Source organism: Stegastes partitus, unplaced genomic scaffold (genome assembly GCF_000690725.1).
Source record: "Stegastes partitus isolate 25-593 unplaced genomic scaffold, Stegastes_partitus-1.0.2 Scaffold564, whole genome shotgun sequence".
NCBI lineage: Eukaryota > Metazoa > Chordata > Actinopteri > Pomacentridae > Stegastes > Stegastes partitus.
This window is the reverse complement of record NW_007578295.1, coordinates 1,102-19,543: the sequence shown is the minus strand read 5'-3', so window position 1 is coordinate 19,543 and position 18,442 is coordinate 1,102. Positions and strand designations below refer to the sequence as shown.

General features: G+C 44.6%; 2 protein-coding genes across 2 annotated transcripts in view; both read left to right on the top strand.

Moving 5' to 3' along the window:
• LOC103362258 (protein-cysteine N-palmitoyltransferase porcupine-like) overlaps nt 1–3,991 on the top strand; it is a 13,958-nt gene extending 9,967 nt beyond the window's left edge. The window contains exons 8-12 of the mRNA XM_008288560.1: nt 175–251; nt 558–621; nt 808–893; nt 2,332–2,442; nt 3,254–3,991. Of these exons, the coding sequence (XP_008286782.1) occupies nt 175–251; nt 558–621; nt 808–893; nt 2,332–2,442; nt 3,254–3,352 (437 nt within the window). The 3' untranslated portion in view covers nt 3,353–3,991. The remainder of the gene's footprint in view (nt 1–174; nt 252–557; nt 622–807; nt 894–2,331; nt 2,443–3,253) is intronic.
• Nucleotides 3,992–4,099: 108 nt separating this feature from the next.
• LOC103362245 (organic solute transporter subunit alpha) lies at nt 4,100–14,116 on the top strand. The gene is made up of 7 exons (XM_008288545.1): nt 4,100–4,607; nt 5,901–6,052; nt 7,645–7,718; nt 7,801–7,956; nt 10,058–10,169; nt 11,945–12,197; nt 13,549–14,116. The coding sequence occupies exons 1-7, from the start codon at nt 4,541–4,543 to the stop codon at nt 13,971–13,973; spliced, it is 1,239 nt and encodes a 412-aa protein (XP_008286767.1). The 5' UTR covers nt 4,100–4,540; the 3' UTR covers nt 13,974–14,116.
• The last annotated feature ends 4,326 nt before the right edge of the window (nt 14,117–18,442 follow it).

Sequence of the window (18,442 nt, the reverse complement as noted above, 5' to 3'; positions counted from 1 at the left end):
CCTTCCAGCATCAAGCCCTCCTTGTATCTGGACCTCCGTCTGGACAATCCGACAGCCTTGATATCCGACATAGAAGAAGGTTTTACATTTAGTGTCGGATTATCGAGCACGACTGTACTTTTTAAAAAAAGTCATAATATGTTTTTTCTGTGTTCTGTCTTTGGTCTTCCTCAGATGTCTTTAAGAATGCCATGAAACTGGGAACTTTCCCAGCCATCTTGGTGACCTACACAGCCAGCGCCTTGCTGCATGTCAGTGAGATGATGCACACTTTAATCCATCTGCTTCCACTTCAGTATGGAAACACATGAAACACGTGTCCCGCCATCCGATTGTGCCACATGACCCAGTGTGCTCACTGAACATCGTAGCCGGTTACTGCTCTACTGTTTCCTGTGTTAAACACTAACACACACACGACATGTGAAGGACATGCTACACTTCAGTACATGGCAATGAGAACTGCATAATAGTGAGAGCACATGTGGTACAGATGTGTGGGCTGTGTGCACCTGGTGTGACATGCTGACCTGGACTCTGCTGTTTGCTGTCTTCAGGGTCTGAGTTTTCACCTCGGAGCTGTTCTCCTCTCACTTGGATTCATCACATACGTTGAACACGGTATGCTTAAAATTCATGCTTGTATGTAATTGTTTGGTAGTAAAAGCTGAATGTTGAATTTAGAAGATAGACTTTTAGCTTTAACAGACTTCTGTTTTGTCACACAGGATGTAGAAATGCCACTTCCATAAAGCTGAGTCAGTAAAGTTGGATCAAAGGTGTTGTTTTTGTTTTTCCTGTCCCCAGTCCTGAGAAGGAAGCTTGCCACCACCTTCAGTGCCTGTATCCTGTCCAGGCCCTGTGCTTCTGACTGCAGCCATCAGCACAAAAAGGTGGGTTCTGCTGTGTGACGCACCAGTCATCAGAGAAATTCATATCAAGACACCACGTCTGGCCTGAACATCGTCTGACCAGTGGCGCGTTTGTCATCAAACTGGGCATCTGGTTTAGATCTGCATTCATTCAGCTACAGGTGTCTGTAGAGTTCATCTGTTTCGTTCAGTATAACAGATGCGAAGAAAGCAGCGGTTATATCAGAGCCACATAAAGCAGTATTGACAAAATGACAAGATTTCTTATTTGCACTAGAAAAGCCAAAACAGCTGCATGCATCTGAGCTGTGAAACAGGAGTAAGTGGTGGAAAGCACTGCTCAGCATCCAACAGTGGTAAAGTACAAAGGTTACATTAGAAATGAGTGTGTTTTCAGAAGTATTTCCACTGATAGTTTTCTGCCTCTCGCGGCATCATATATCTCCTTCGTGTATATATATATATATATATCTCCTTCCTCCCTGATGGAACTTCCTCCAGTTTGGAAATCAAGAATTCCCACTGAAATTATGATCAAACTTTGCACCAATGTCTAGTATCATAAGATGAGTAAAGTAATGACATTTAACATCCTGAAGATCAGAGAGCAGCTTTGTGTGGTTGGCAGAGGCGTACAGAGAACGGTGGTTGTTTTTAATGAGCTTCATACAGAGTGCAGGAAAGACAAGAAACTTAATGAAGTCAGTGTTTTCTGTGAACACTCTTCACCTTTAAGACAGCCATCGATGCTGAAAGCAGATTGTTCTGAGCTTCTCAGAGAACTTGCCACAGTTCTGTGGATGTATTCTGTGTTTTCATATGATCCCAGACTGACTCCATGATTTAGAGGTCAGGCTCTGTGTAACCTCGACCATCTGTTGGAGGATTCCTCCTCTTTGTGGCTCGTTGTCAATGTGGGACGGTCAGACACCTCCCTGCTGGTGCTGCTCAGGGATATGAGTCATCTAAACATCTAAAGGGTCTTTGCAGTACTGTAGATCATCTCCATTTTACATTTAATTAGGAAAAATGGTGGCTAACAGTTTTAAACTTAAACTGGTCACATGACCGCCCATCCAGCGAACAGGACATGTGGTGTTTCCTGTGTCCCTAACATACATGCATTCATCGTTGTGTAGCTTTACGTTAAACACCTGACCTCAGTACAAATCAGACTCGTATTTCTAACACTTGGATGTCTTTTTTTTTTTTTTTTAGGTCAGATGAGTTGTAAAAAGCAGACTGTACATCAAGTGTCCCACAGCTTTAAAGTAACTGAACAGTCGCCTAAGAAGCCGTGTTTGGTTGAAAGTTTCAGGCCTGATGAGTCTGAAGCGTCGCTGCAGTGACGTGGTCAGGGTTAGCAGCACAAACAGGAGCTTTAAGTAGCTGCTAAGGTTTAATAAGAGGACAAAATGATGCCTTTTGCCTGTTTAACAGTTGTTTTTGTTTTCTGTAGGAATACTGGGTGCTGTTGCTGAATGTTGTTTTCAGCGTGCTGGTCATCTTCCATCTCACCTATCTGGGCTCCATGTTTGATCCTGGACTGGATGAACAGGAGGCAGAAGAGGTAGGAGCAGGACCGAGTCTGTTCGTTAGTGAACGAAACAGAGGAGAAAGTGTTGATAAAAAAAGATGAATAGACTGGAAAACGAGGAGGCTTCTTTTATATAAAATAAAAATGAAAAAACAAAAAAATTTTAAATAAATTAAAATACAAAAATTAAAATGTAAAAAAATGTAAAAACTATTATTATTTTTATTATTTTATTTGTTTGTCTTTATTTTTCTACTTTTATCAGCCTTTCCTTTTATGGATTCATTTTTGATTACTATTGCTTTATGTTGCCACATTATTTATTTTTTGTTTCATTTATTCTTCTTTTTATTTCCACTTTTATTTTATTATTCTTCTATTGATTTATTTTTGTAATTCGGCGCTCTCACAACTTCATACTTCGTACTGGCCATGATGGCGAATCATAGACTTTCTAAACCTAACCCACAACAGACAGTTTCTTTCCTTTCTTCTTTTTTCATGTTTGTCTGTCACTGTGATATAACAAACAATCAACACCTTGCTATCGTTGTGTTCTTTTGAAGTTGAAGTGTAGAGTTTTTCTCTTGTGTATTTAAAAACTAACAGGTTAGAAAAATACAAACCATAAAGAACATCTTCAGTCAATAGAAATGAGGCCACTCTTTGTTCGTACTTGTTTCTGTAATAAGGTGAATTAATGAAAAGCAAATTCCTGTGCCTCCACAAGAAAAGAAGAGCCCAGAGCAAAAACTATCAAACCGGCTGATGGAGTGTGTAAATGCCCCACAGACTACGATGACCAGGTCTAAACTGAGGCTGTGCTTGTCTGTCCTACTTGCAGGGCTATGCAGCCAGCCACACCATCCAGAGGTGGTCCGAGCTGAACTGGGCGAGCCACTGGGTCGTGTTCGCCAGCTGGGTCTTCTACCGTTTAATTTAATGATGATGTCGGAGCGAGGGAGAGGACTGGCAGAGACCAAAAACGGAAAACCAGTTTGTGTCACAAAACGTCAGGATGTTGTTTTCTGATGGTACGACGGTTTGATCTGTTCAAACCTGAGGAGTGGTGGACAGGCGACGACAGCGTTGGTGCTGAGCTGGTTCCCACAGGTGATGCTTTGGATGTAAAGGAGGAGTTTGGAAACAAAACTCTTCAGACTTATTTGAAAATGTGACTTTTGTGTGACGTAGTGACGGATAGAGTCCTGTATGACGAATCAACGTGCTTAAATGTAACCTTCATATGATTTCATACGAGTGGAGAGAAGACAACACATCAGACCTCTAACAGACTCGACAGACCTCCCCTTACTTCAGACAGCTGTTTGGAGGCGGCATGTTAGGGTCGGTGTCTCTGTAGTTGTAACTCTGATGTCATGTTGGTCGACTTTGTCCAAGAACATGTCAACGGTTCAGCGTGTTCACGTGGAGCTACGTGGGGATTTTGGAAGGATCCACAACCTTCAAATGTTTTCTGTTATGACTGTTTTTTTTTACAGCTGCTGTTGTTCTTTTTGTATTTTTTCTATTAAATGTTGCTGTAATTGTGCACCAGATTGACATAAAGTGCATAAAAGTGCCTGATTTTGTCAGTGTTCACACATTTGATTGTTGATCAGCCATGTCTGACACGGTCTGTTCAAACTGACAAAGGTGAAGCTTTCTCTGATAGCTACAGGTAAAATATTCCTGTTTGTGCAGCCTTGAATAAGTTTGACTTCAGTCAGTCCTGGTGGCTGACCTTGTGCTAGTAATACCATTTTTCTTTTTGATAAAACCCCCAGGGGTGGAGGGGTGTCCCATCCACAGACTTATAGATTAAACCTGCACTTTTAAACAATTTGAAATTCTCAAGGTTTAATCGTCATTCTTCCAGATGAACTACATGCCTCCTGCGAGATGGACTTGAATCCCCCACCTGGCTTCTTACCTGGATCTGTCAATCATTAACGTCTTTATTGAGACAGGCAGTGCTCAGGTCAACGCGGAAACAACAGGAGAAAGACCCGTGGAAGCCTTTCCAAGCACCACGGCCTCGCTGCTGAAGCATTAGTTTGGTGCTGTGTTCTGTAGCTGGCCATGGATCAGAAGTAGCCGTAGGTAGAGTGGAGACTGCATCATACAGAGAATGGCAAGAGGAGCCAACTGCAGCTGGATTGGGATTGAGATCCCTCTGTCCTCACAGTTCTTCAGTGGTAAGTAAAGATCAGGCCTCCTCGTTAACATGACAGCATAAATGAGGAATGATAGTCTCATCTCTTGGCACATTTGCTTTTGGTTTCATTTTCTTTTTTGATAAAATAGTTGGAGATCCTAAAATCTGATGTAAACACTGCTGAGTAGTAGCTAGATATCACATCATGCAGTGATGTTCTGACAGTGTCCTTGGTGTAGTGTGTTGTCTTGATATGTAGAACGCACAGGAAGTTAGCCTGTCATTTATACCACAACTATGTTTTTGTTGTTTCATTAATTTACCCATTTTAATACACAGTGAACCAGACTGAGTTTCAGGTATGTGCAGCTGAGACGGTGAATACTGTACGCCGCAGTCTCACTAAAATAAAATACTAAAATAAAAGCAACGTATGATGGAACTCATCTGATTCAGTCTATTAAAATTGACCATCAGTTATATAATAAATATATTTAATTACTGCAAAGTTAAAGTAGGGGAAAACAGAAATAGAAATGTCATTTCACAGTGGGAGGATGAGGTCTGGTGCCTCTGAAGGCATCACATATGATTCACAACATTCACATACCAAGTGCTGCAGGTGGATCAGTGGTTAGCACTGTGGCCTCACAGCTAGAAGGTCGCCGGTTGGCGTCCCGGTGAGGACACCCGGGATCTTCCTGCGTGGAGTCTCCATGTTCTCCCCGTGCAGCGTGGGTTCTCTCCGGGTTCTCCGGCTTCCTCCCACAGTCCAGAAACATGCTGAGGTTAATTGGTGATTGTAAATTGTCCGTAGGTGTGAATGTGAGTGTGCTTGGTTGTCTGTCTCTAAGTGTAGCCCTGTGATAGACTGGTTACCTGTCCAGGTGAACCTGCCTTCACCCTGAGACAGCTGGGATAGGCTCCGCCCCCCATGACCCTGGTGAGGATGAAGGTGTAGAGATGATGGATGGACATACTCAGCAAACCCTTCAGCCAGCCAAAGGTGGCAAACAGCACCAGAGAGCCACTGGACCTCCTGGTTGTTGAGGTCAAGGGTTGAGGCCTGTACTGTTGTCTGGGTTTAAGCACAAAAGCAACTTGGTTGACATGAAAGCGATGCCAGGCTCAATAAATTGGGTAAAACAAAAGTGAAAATTCAGTCTGATGGGGTTTGGTAAAAGCTTTTGTGTGAGGTTGTCCTGCTGCTGGGCTTTTCTCCCGGTCAGCCGTGAGTCGGAGCATTTCTGAGGCTGATGTTGGGATTTTCTGATTTTGGGTGTAATGCAGCTGTCAGCTCAGTGTGACTCTGGTTTTCATTGTTGTTTCTCAGCCATTAAAGAGGAGCTGTGGCTCTTCCTCATCCCGGCCGGCCTGGCTCTCATCCTACTGGCCGTGTTTCTGGAGGAAGTCGGCTTCTTCTTGCGTCACATTTCCTCGTCTAGACGTAAACATCTCTACCTGTGGATATTAGGGATGTACCCGGTAACCCCAACCTCCACACACACACACACACACGCACGCACGCCTCGTCTCTAACAACTGAACTCTCAGTGCAACAAGAAATCCAGAACTATTTAACATCTCAAGCATTTAGATTTTTATCCCAGATACCAGGGGAGGATTTCCTGTATAAAAATAGTCCTTTATTACAAAAGTCTTAAAAAATAGATAAAAGATACTCCAGGAGATTGATCTACGCTACCAAAGGGATCAATAAAGTTCTATCTAATCAGTCTGTCCACGGCCTTCCCACGTGAATCCTCCAGTCGGTTCCGTACAGTGGAGGTCCAGTCACTTTAAAAGACGCACAGCAGATATGGATCAGGGCGATGGATGCCCGACCAGAGTCCAGCTGTTGAAGCCAAGTCATGAACAAACAATGACTGTGGATGGGCAAAGTAAGAGTCCAACACAAGAAGAGCTGAAATAAACAAATAATCACTCCTAAATTAAACCCACTACAAACGAAGACAAATGAACCCAGTGCAGACATGACTGTGACTGTCCCTGTGACAGCTGATGGTGGAGATACCTGAGCTGTAGCTGCAGCAGGTGAACCGGTGATGTCCTGTCCAGTGTGTGCTATGGGGTAAGTAGAGGGGTACTTATCTGAAGGAACGCGTCCCCACCCTTCCACTTCTGCCCGAGGCTCCCCCCTCTTGCACCGCGCGTCTCCGCTGCCTCTCTGGCGCGTGGCGGCTGTTCCACCGGGCAGCAGCTCCGTCAGTCCGGGCGGACTGGTCCGCACGTCCTCTGTCTGAGTCGCTCCTCTCGCGCCGTCCCCCGCACTCACGACCAGATGCCTCGTGCTGTCACAGCCGTCCGACCAGCGCTTCTCCACCGCGGTTCTCCCGCGCGTCCGCTGCCGTCAGCTCAGCTGTTCTCCGGCCCGCTTCAAGCCTCTGCCGGCACCTGAAGAGCGCACGAGACACAGCGGCCCACACCTGTGACCTCATCACACACACACACACACACACACACACACACACGCACACACACACACACACACACACACTGTACTCGTCACCCACTGATTTATAGACGTATTGATCGTGTTAATAACAAGATGAAAAGGCTTTACACGTTAAGCTGTGACCTCACGTCTTTATGGGACTTTTCATGACAACCACCTTGTTTTAAAACAGAGGACACATAAATGATGTTTCCTGTTCGTGGTGTTAGTGTCTAAACATGCAGCTTGATTTGGTTAGGGTTAGGGTTCGGGCAGGAGAGGGAGAAGTCTGCCTTCAGGTCTCTGGAACAGAAAAAGACTTTAAGAAACCAGTGAGGTCAGATGGACTGTAGCGAGGTCCATATGAGGAGATTCTGGTGGAGGTCCAGCAGCAGACCTTCAGCTGGGACACTGGGTGGCTGCTGAAGTGAAAGTTGGAGTTTTATTTCTTTATGTTTAAACAACATGAGATTGAATGTATTGAACATCAAATGACAGTATTTAAGTTAATTCACTCATGCTTTAGTAGCTTTTCAGTTTTCTCCAACATTCTTCAGCAGATGTCATCATTCCAGCTTTAAGTGAAGGTGCGCTGTGTGTTAATCTGTTCTTTCTCTCTTAGGTTTGGGCCTTGACGTCCCTTATAGCGCTGTATGTTCCACGCGCTTCCTCGCTGTGTAATTTCATTGCTTCACTGTGAGTGAACAAGTCTTGACTCACTGTAATGCTGTCTGTTCATGGGTTCACCTGCATTGTCTGAGTGTGTGTGTCTGTGTAGGTATCACTCCATCACCTTGCTGAAATTCATGGGACTGATTACAGACTTCTTTGGAGGTAAAGCTCGTATGCTGGTCGCTCTGTCTGGACAGCAGGTATCTCCAGACCCCTTCCCCTGCTGCTGCTGCTGCTGTCTCCCGATGGTGGCCATCAACAGGTAGACAGGAGGCCAAGCAAACTAGCTGTGCCTTGAAATAATTTAGATTTTATTTGGAGCCATCACAGGTGCTGAGAGCCTTCAGTTTGATTGTGGCAGCGAGCGTCGCTTACAGTTAAACCCATATTGCTGTCATTCATGGAGACATTTTATTTTATAAAAGACGTTAGAGATACTGATCATACATTTCAATTATTTCTATGTTGTTGTTTTTTCACGTTTCTACTAAAACTGCAATGTCCAAAATTAGTCATACCCTCTGTTAGTAATCAAAGCCTTTATTTGCTACCACAGTCAAACAGTTGGTATAACAGCTGTCAAGCTTCCTGCATGTTTCCACTGGAGTTTTGGACCACTCCTCTTCTGCAGCTCCATCCAGGTCTTTTAGGTTAGAAGGCCTCTGCCATCTCTCTGGTCTTCAGTTCCCTTCACTGGTAGTCAAATGGAGTCAGGTCTAGACTCCGGCTCGAGCACTCCAAAATGTTCATACACTTTTCTTTTCAGCATTTCTTGACTCTTTTAGGCTGTTTGTTTCAGATTGTTACCTGATGAGGGCATTATCTGCCATTAAATGGTCTGTTATCAGCACCCATCATTGACATGTCGTAGCTACCTCATCTACCTTCCAGGAGGCTCAGTAAGTTCGTTACCATCCATTCTGATCACTAATAAATAGAAAGTAACCCTGATATACGTTGACGACCTATAAACAGAGCACTGTTGCATTATGTAAATGGTAAATGGTCTGCACTTAAACAGAGCTTTTACCCAAAGCGCTTTACAGTGTGTTTCTCATTCACACACATTCATACACCAACAGAGCTGCCATGCAAGGTGCTGCCTGCCATTGGGAGCAACTTCAGGTTCAGTGTGTTGCCCAAGGACACTTTGACTGTGGAGGGGATCGAACCACCAACCTTGCGATCAGAGGACAACCACAGCCGCCCATTAGTAGTAACCAAATACCAAGTAGAAAAACAGTGAGTCAACGTGAGTCAAAACAAGACTTCAGTCAAAAAGTGAAACTGAAATGATGGCCCCAGATCCAGCTCAGACTCATGTTTGTTGACTTTCGCCTCCTCCAGCCTCTCCAATACCCATATGTGGCCTTTTTCCCTTTTGTCAATGCTAGCTTGCAGCTACACTGCCATTAATGAGGTGATAATAGGACACCATGAAATGATGCCACTGAGATTCCTAGAAGGTGGGGGACGGTAGGTTCCTCTCATACTGGGCAGGATTGCTAATGCAACAACACATCATCAGTAGGGTGAACCCAGCTCACGTTCCCTGTCAGTGGGTGAACAGTCCAACGCTTGGTGGATTCTGCTTCACAATGATAGGAAGAGCCGACATCGAAGGATCAAAAAGCGACGTCGCTATGAACGCTTGGCCACCACAAGCCAGTTGTCCCTGTGGTAACTTGTCTGACACCTCCTGCTTGAAACCCAAAAACATCAGAAGGATTGTGAGGCCCCTCCCTACGTGTCCATATGGGAACGATGTGTGCTGATAACATCCAGTTACTGGTATGATAACATCCAAAGTGGTGATGTCATTGTGTTGCTGGAAGACGAAATGCCGCCTAAGGCCAGGTTTTTCTGCAGACTGCCTGGTGTTGTCCTCCAGGATCTAAATGCGGCCCTTTTTTCTCACTTTGACGAGGCTGTGTGGTCAATCGGCTGAACCCGACAAACAATATTCCAATGAAGTGCATGCTCCTGAATACGTGTGAAAAATTTATCTGTAAAAACAGATAGCTCTTTTTTTTGTAGATTTTCAGAAAACTTTTTTGTTGTCGTTGTTGTTTACTTGAGATGATATCAGTCAAAGTGGAACTGAGTAGATCTGACTCAGCAGAAATGACGACTATAGAGAGAAGAGAAGTTTGATGTTGTCTCAGGTAGACGATGGAGACGTGGGTTTATGAAGGTTTGTGAAGAGGAGCGATCTGTTTTAGGAAATGAACTCTTCATGTGTTGTCAGCAGTTAGTCTGAGTGCACAAGATGTTCTTTTATGCATAATTATAGAACATGTATGAAGCTGATACGCTGACATGCTGGTAACATGTTAAAGCTGTGTTTGTTTTCTTGTGTGCAGCAGCAGCCGTGCTTGGATGATGGCTGCTGTGCTTCAGCTCTCGGTTGTCCGCAGCATCTTGTTCTTCGTTACTCTGGTCCTGTGGACAGATGAACAGTACGACTATGGTGATGTGAGTCATTTACTCAGATCTTGAACTGTGTTCTCTCAGCAAACACGACTTCCTTAACATCTAGTATGTAACAGAGATATCAGGAAAAGGAGCCAAGTGCAGCTACTGAAAGGGTAACATGAAACCAACAGAAGGCGGCTGTTGATCCAGGAGAACTCTGTGCTGAAAGTCCAACTGAATCTACACTTATCCTAAACAAATACAAATAAAAATCCAAAAATACAATAAGACAAACCAGCACAAGGAACAGAAAGAAGAATTCCAGTAGGCAAATAGTGAGTAGAAAAAGGTAAAAAAAAAAAAAACGAGGGAAGGAAGTAAAAATACAAGCAACACCACAAAATGAAGAGTGACTTCAAAATAAAACAGGAAGTAACAGAAAAGCGAAATTACAAATAGATAGTAGGAGACAAGAAGGTCGCCGGTTGGCGTCCCGGTGAGGACACTCGGGATCTTCCTGCGTGGAGTCTCCATGTTCTCCCCGTGCAGCGTGGGTTCTCTCCGGGTTCTCCGGCTTCCTCTCACAGTCCAGAAACATGCTGAGGTTAATTGGTGATTGTAAATTGTCCGTAGGTGTGAATGTGAGTGTGCTTGGTTGTCTGTCTCTAAGTGTAGCCCTGTGATAGACTGGTTACCTGTCCAGGTGAACCTGCCTTCACCCTGAGTCAGCTGGGATAGACTCCAGCCCCCCATGACCCTGGTGAGGATGAAGGTGTAGAGATGATGGATGGATGGATGGTAGGAGACATGAACAGGAAAACAATAAGAAGGAATCAAACAAAACAAAATCCCATCCTCCAGGTCATAACACATGACCTGGAGGATGGGATTTCCCCCAATCCGGTCTTTTAAAAGCTTTTACTCATTTCCTGTCATCCCACTGCTGTTTATATAATATTTTAAGGTTAATCTAAATCTGACTGTTTTAAAACATTATTAAAATATTATTAGTCACCAAATGTTTGCCCTAAATTATTGACAATAACTCGGCTACAGCAATGTATATATATCCTTATAAATCACTGCAATAAGACTCTCTTTTAAAAGGTTTTTTTGACATTAACAACATTACAGGGCTTTGTAATTGTTCACATAGAAACTAACAAAACAAAAACTCAGACTGCTGAGAAATAAATGTCTCGGTACTCATTAAAGTGCTTCTATTCAGCAGTTCTCTTTCCGATCAGGGAAGGTGGTACTTATAGTCGTTTTATCCAGTTGTACGAAGGTAAGAAAGCGGTTCAAACGTCTCTCTGCAGCTCTTAACTAATTCCACAATACCACAAATATCTTAAAGGAGAGACTCTTTGTGCCATTATCCCCATTTATAAGATATCTGTCTTCCAAACTCCAAGGATGCACAAAGACAGGCTGTAGAGGTGAGGGAGGCAGTGTGATGCAGCAGAAAGAGAACATGGCATGACAATGAACACAGCAGAAACCATCCGACTACAAGTGTGACCCGTTCATCTGGAGCATAAACGTTTAGCTCCATTTCATATAATAAATCCAGGGCAGTTGCTCCTGATGGCAGCTCTGTCACCGTTGGTGTGTGAATGTGTGTGAATGAGAAACACATTGCAAAGCGCTTTGGATAAAAGCTCTGCGTAAGTGCAGACCATTTACCTTTTACCATTTTCCATGTCATAAATCCATATTGTCTGCTGTCAGTATATGCTCTTGAGCCGGTCCTGCTCCAGACAGCACTGGATATGTTGAAAAGTAAACATTAAATAAAGAAATAATGAAGTAACAGTCATGTTGTTGTTCTCTAGGTGGATTCAGTCAACCCCAACCTGTATGTGAACGCTATCATAGGCGTGTCAACCTTTGTGTCCTTTTATGGCCACCTTCTGTTTTACAAAGCCACAAAGAGTGCTTTACCCGGCCATGGACTGAGACCCAAGTTCATCTGCATCATCGTGGTGTTGGTGCTGTGCGGCCTGCAGAATGGTATCTTGGAGACCATGGGTGCTCTGGAGGTCATCCCCTGCACGCCGCCATTCTCCGTCTTGACCAGGTCCCAGTGTGAGTTACAGCAGCCACACCTCTGTCAGACATGTGTTTACCGTTCCCTCTGTTTAGGAGAACCACGGCAGGTCTTGTGTAACAGCGTTTTCCAAACCACTTTGTGTGTTACTTAGCTTGTGTTTAAGGAAGTGTTATCCCCGATTCTTTAGCTGGACGCCCAAGAACAAACTGGAGAAATTTTGAGTTCACAGATGTAGAATTTATTTAGGTCACAGGTGAAGTGAGGCAGCGCTGGGCTCGGAGTGACCAAGCTCTCACGAGAGATCTATCAGAAGGAGCCCCGATGTCCGGAAATGATTTACATTTGTCTTCTTGGGCTGGGCCTGCCCCGTGCAGAGGTTAGGGTTAACCAATGGCGTGGATAGGCATAGCTCTTCCGCACTCTGTCCACGTCCTTGAAATTTGGTAAGCAACATGTGTGGATGTTGTTGGTACGGTGTGTATGTGATAGATTAGAGTTTCTGCTGTCTCCTGGTGTGTGAACCAGATCTAACCGGCCACATTATCTTCAAGGACGTGCACTGTGCTCCGTAGAAACAACAAGATCAGAAGGTTCAGTGGAGAAAAACAGATCCAGAAAACACGATAGCTCAAAACATGGCTGATTATAACACAAGAAACCCAATACTTTGTTGTGGAGCAACGCATGTGCCAGAAGGTCACTGCTGTTGGCTTTCAGCTCAGGACTGCTGTCCTCGTTTTTAAGGAAGCTGAAAAATGAATACAAAAAATGAAAAATAAAATTTGTATTTAAATAATTTAGTTAAGCCAAATATTTTGTATTATTTGTCTCAATAGTAATCAACTCAGGGTTTCTTTTTCATAACGAGAGAGAAAAGACAAAGTCAATGACATGGACTAGTGGTTCCTGCAGCCACACTGAGGCTCACATTATGTCCATGAGAACTTCTGGAACATGCTGACATCTGTTTAGAGTAATCCTTCATTCTAACTATTCAGATACAGAAAATAAAATGCATTTGTTCTGTTGTTTTGGAAAAGTGGGAATTTACTGAAGTAGAAGCTGCAGGTTCACAGTATGGTACAAGAAAGGAAATGATAAGTTTATGTCAAAACAAATTCTCGTTAATTAAATGTTCCGTTCTTGTAAAAGACATGCAGTTTCTTTCCTCTTGCTATATTCATAATGCTACAGCATCACGTCATATTACTACAAAGAAATTCCATTTTTCAATCAGAACTTTTGCCGCATAGAGACGGCTGCAGTGCATGTGGCTTTTCCTCTCTTAATGTTTGGTTTGTGAACTCGAGGCGTTGTACAATCATGACAGACTCTGGCTGCAGAAGCTCTTCACACCTAAGCGTTGTCTTCTCTGTCCAACACTAGTGATCTATCACTACAGTGTGATTGTGGAGATGTTCTGCATCGGCCTGTATGCCCGCCACACTTTCCGTAAGGTGGAGCCCAGCGAGGTGGAGGGGCCCGTCAGTGTCTCGAGGATGGAAAAGGCTGCTCAGACAGATGACGTTCAGATCACTGTTCACAAGCCCGGCCTGCTGTCAGAGGACGCTTGGTCCGGCCGCTGCCTCGCCAGTGCCTCCAATCCCGGTTACAACAGTGACAGCGAGGACAGCCTGTGCAGGATCGAACATGCACCTCTAGATGGTTTCCACTTCCCTCAGGCCAAAGGTCAACACCAGCCAGAACCAGGACAGTCCAGGTCCACAGAGCAGCCTGGTGTAGAACTGAGCCATCTCACCGTCAGGGCTGACGTGACTTATGACGGCTCCAAGGACGCCACTGTGGTTTGACCAGTGGAAGACATTTACTGAAAGGCTGCACCGTAACAACGTTTTGTAATCTGAACAGTTTTTGCATGATATGTACAGTAAGTAAAATGTACATTACTGTCAATAGCAAAGGATTATGGGAAAATAAACACTCACTTCTGTAACTCTTCTCTATTGTAAATATTCACAGCTAGTCTGTTCCTCCCACCTCCTCAAATCATAATTTAATCCCGGACCACTGTTGATGCTGACTGTCTCAGATGCTTTCCAGGGTTCAGCTCTTCACACAGTTCAGCTCCTAACCCTGATACGCCACCATGTGTTGCAGGCCTGGTTCTGCCCCGGGTTGCTTTCTATCAAGCTGGGTTAGAATATAGGATACTCGAGTGTTGGAGCGTGAATGAATTTGGAGGGAAAAGGGGGGCGGAGAATGTAATGCTGTGATTGAAGGTATTGTTTGTAATATGTTCTCCTTCAAGCCATGAGGATCGATTGTTTGCAATTTTGCGATCCATTTTCTCTCCGCCGCCTGTCTTTGTAGTTCAGACCAGTTTCTATGGCTTTCTAGTGCTGAGTCATTCATTGTCCTTCCCATGCTCTGAGATGTGTTTGTATGAAGTCCTGGATCAATCTTGTTTTCGGATGTGGTAATTCAATGTTATTAGTATAGCACAGTTTACAACAAAGTCGGGTATAGACCTCACACATTTAAACAGAGAAACCAACAATCCAAAGTAGCCTCTGGACTCCCTTTGAGCAAGCGGTTGGTAACGGTGGGAAGGAACCAAACCCCCCCAAGAGAGATCATATACTGTATAAAAGATGGACGTAGCTGCCGTGACGTCACCCGTTGGTTTCTGCACTGAGAACATGAAGCCAGGGTTTTGCTACTTCCTGGTTGACATCTTGGATTTTTGGAGCCAGTGACGTAAAAATCGTCGGAGGGTGGCGGAGCCATAGGAGCAGCGATTGGTCAGACGGATTGAGAGGCGGGCCCTCTCTGCCCGCCCACATTTACCGCCTTCTGCTCGCTTCATCTGTATGGTCGCTGCCGACTGTCAATCAAGCCAGCCACGCCCCTTGCCCCGAAAAATGTTGACTATTTTTTAAAAATTCAGTATTGATTTATTTTCAGATTGACCTCCTGATCTCTGGATCTGACCATGAAAACTAATAAGAACAAAATCCTGAGCTGTAGGAATGCAGTATTTATTGATCTGTGATCACTTCTTTTCCAGTTCCAGTCTATGAGAGCCAGGGCTTTGTGGAGCCAGCAGCTAGTGGACGTAGTGATGCTGCAGGTTTTTGACACTTCCGGGTTGGCTTCATTTTTCAGGGCCGGTTGCTACGTCCATCTGTTATACAGTCTATGAGAGAGAGAGGGGAAAAAAACCTCAGGCAGAACCAGGCTCAGGTCATCTGCCTGAAAATGATAGCAGATGGAGAGCAGTAATAGAGCAGAACAATAGATATGAATGTAAGTATTTTGGGGGTCGGTGAGGCCAGCGGCTGGAGGTCAAGGATGTGAAGGTCCGGATCCAGAGACGTTTGCAGGGAGCACAGGACCTCGGGGGTAACACAGAGTTAGTGACATGTAATGGTGGTTATACCTGTGTGGAAGGAAGGGAGAGGAGAGGAGCCCAGTGCATCATGGGAATCCCCCGGCAGTCTGAAGCTACAGCAGCATCACTGAGGGACAGTTCAGGTGATCCTGAGCAGCTCTAACTATCAGCTTCATCACAGAGGAACGTTTTCATCCTGACCTTAAAGCACAGAGGGTGTCTGCCTCCAGAACCCAGACTGGGAGCTGATAGCTGAAGGCTCTGCCTCCCATTCTGGTTCTGGACACTCTGGACCCACCAGTAGACCTGCAGTCTGAGAGTGAAGGGTTCTGTTAGGATGATACGGTACCATGAGGTCTGTAAGGTCACATGGAGCTGCTCATGGAGAGTTTATATGTTAGAAGCAGGATTTAGATTCGATCCCGGATTTTACAGGGAGCCACTGAAGAGAAGCTGATACAGGAGACATCTGATCTGGTACTGGTTCTGTCAGAACCCTGCTGCAGCATGTTGGATCAGCTGGAGGGTTCTGAGAGAGTTAGTGGGACATCCTGATAATAAGGAACTACAATAGTCCAGTCTAGAAGTTCTAAATGATGGACTGGTTTCTCAGCATCACTCTGAGACAGGATGTTCTGATTCTGATGTGTAGATGACAGACGGCCGTCCTACAGACTGGTTCTATATGCCTATTGAAGGACATTGTCATGCATTCGACTAGTGGCAGCTGGATCCTGTTTTCCTCTCTCTCTGGGTCTCTCTCTCTCTCTCTCAGGTGGGCCTCAGCACGGTTGGAGGCGGAGCATGCAGACAGGTGTTTCTGATCACTAATCAGCTGATTGGTGCCACGGGATTGGTCCGTTTCTGCTGCAACCCGTCAGTCGACCTGGATTTCAGCAAGCAGTCGGACCATGCAGTCAGTAGCACTTTGCATTCGTCTCGCTGTCAGTCTGCTCTACTGGTTCTAACTCCTGACTTTTTCATCGATCCAGCTGGATCTGCTGCCGATCACCACCACCTCCAACATTCCACTATTCACGGACCATCTTCCACCTTCCACTGCCGATCCACTACTGGACTCAGCTCTACACCTGTCTGCCCTGGTTCCTGGTTCAGCCGTCCTCTGGTTCTCTCCGCCGCCAGCTGTTGCTCCCCACGTTCTCCTAGTATAGAGCCAGTTAAGCCGTCAACGCTCTGTCTGTCATTTTTTGCATTTACTGTAATTTAGCTTGTAAATGAGTTGTTTCCCTTTTTGCCTGTGCACTCTTATTTAGTTCAGTAGTTCCAGTTAGTCAGTGAGGACTGGTTTTAGTTCTATTAGTCAGTCTGTCTTCTCAGTGTTTTAGTCTGAGCTCCTTCTGTTCATATTTAGTTTTCGTTTCTTTCAGCATACTCGGTACTGTTTATCTGAGCTCCTTTTGTTCACACTATCATCAGTCTGCCAGTTCTTCTTAGCACTTTGAGCTCTTTGAGTTATTACGTTTATTACTGAGTTTTCTTCCTAGCCAGATAGTACCTGGTACTGGTTGAGTATTTTCAGATTCTCTTTGTTGTAAAATAAACGGCTTCAGTCTGCTGTGTCTGTTGCTCTGTGCTTGAGTCACCGTAACAGACATGTCCTGGTCAGAAATACCTCCAAGGTTCTGTCCAATAGAACTGGAGGCCAAGGCGATGCCATCTAGAGCAGCTATATGGTTCTACAGTGAGTTTCTGAGGTGTTTAGGGCCAAATACAATAACCTCATTTTGTCTGGATTTAAATGAAGGAAATTCCAGGTCATCCAGCCGTGTTTCCTCTACATTCATTTAGGAGTGGCGAGCTGCCATGAAAAAAAAAAAGAAACATGCATTTTGTGGGCTGCAGCTTGTATGTGTAAAGAATGCAGATATGAAACTGCTGCCAGTCAAATGGCAAATATGCTACTGTGTAGAGTGCATATATTTGTAGATCGGATTGTGATGAAGTCAGGGCCTCACCAGCCATGAACCTCACCCCACGTCACTGGTACTAAGGTAAACGGCAGATATCTATCTTGCTCAGTTTCTACTCTTTGGAGGTTAATGACTGGTGAGCACTAAGCAGTGATGTGGGGTCAGAGGAGGCAGAGCCTCATCTGACATCACGGAAAGAAAAAAATATGATAAAATTTAAATGGTTATGGTAATGGTATTTATCCAGTGATTTGTATTATAAAGAATTTATTTTTTCATTTAGCTCGTTGGTTTTGATGATTTTTAAATTCAAAATCACTGAATTTTTGCAATTTCCCATTCAGATGCTTGGAAGAGAAGCCGGTGAGGCAGCAGCGATGGTGCCTCACTTGGATTGCACAATCTCTCACTGCACAGGCTGCCATGCGTAGGCTGTCACTAACCCTAATCCTGCCCTGGCTGCCTGCAGTGACAGCGTGCTGCTGTCTGGATGTCGCCAATAACACGGTTCAAACACATTTAATATATGAACTGATGTTCCATAGTTCGGCTAATGTATATAATCATGTTCAGTGTTTTTGTTCCCAACTGTATGTGTGTAACGTGTTCCGTGTGCTGAGCGATCATAAACAGCTGAGAAGAGGTTCCAGGTGAGGCAGGCAGTTCTCTGGCCTCATGGCAGGGGGCGCTGTGATCCCAGACATGCTTCTTGTGACTCCGTGGCTGCAGAGTAAGTGACAGCGAGCTAGACTGGGTACGATATACAGTTAGCAGGTCAAGTGCAGCGAAGGAAGATCAGGAGACTTCCACAAAAAAATAACAGATATTTTGTCCAGAAGAAGTGGAGCATAATAATTTATCAGAGCCTCTCAGAGAATTTCCCTCCAACAGAGCCTCAGAGCTCTTCTATAGATAACCCAGAAAAAGTCATTGTTCTGAGCCTGGGTGCAAACTTAGCCACTGATTCTACAGCCCCATCAAGACGTTATTATTTATT

Bases quoted from the DNA above. Each gene is read 5' to 3' on its own strand.
- LOC103362245 (XM_008288545.1), top strand. From the start codon at position 4,541: ATGGCAAGAGGAGCCAACTGCAGCTGGATTGGGATTGAGATCCCTCTG. The intron at 4,608-5,900 runs GTAAGTAAAGAT...GTTGTTTCTCAG, and splicing joins GTCCTCACAGTTCTTCAGTG to CCATTAAAGAGGAGCTGTGG. The intron at 6,053-7,644 runs GTAACCCCAACC...TTTCTCTCTTAG, and splicing joins GGATATTAGGGATGTACCCG to GTTTGGGCCTTGACGTCCCT.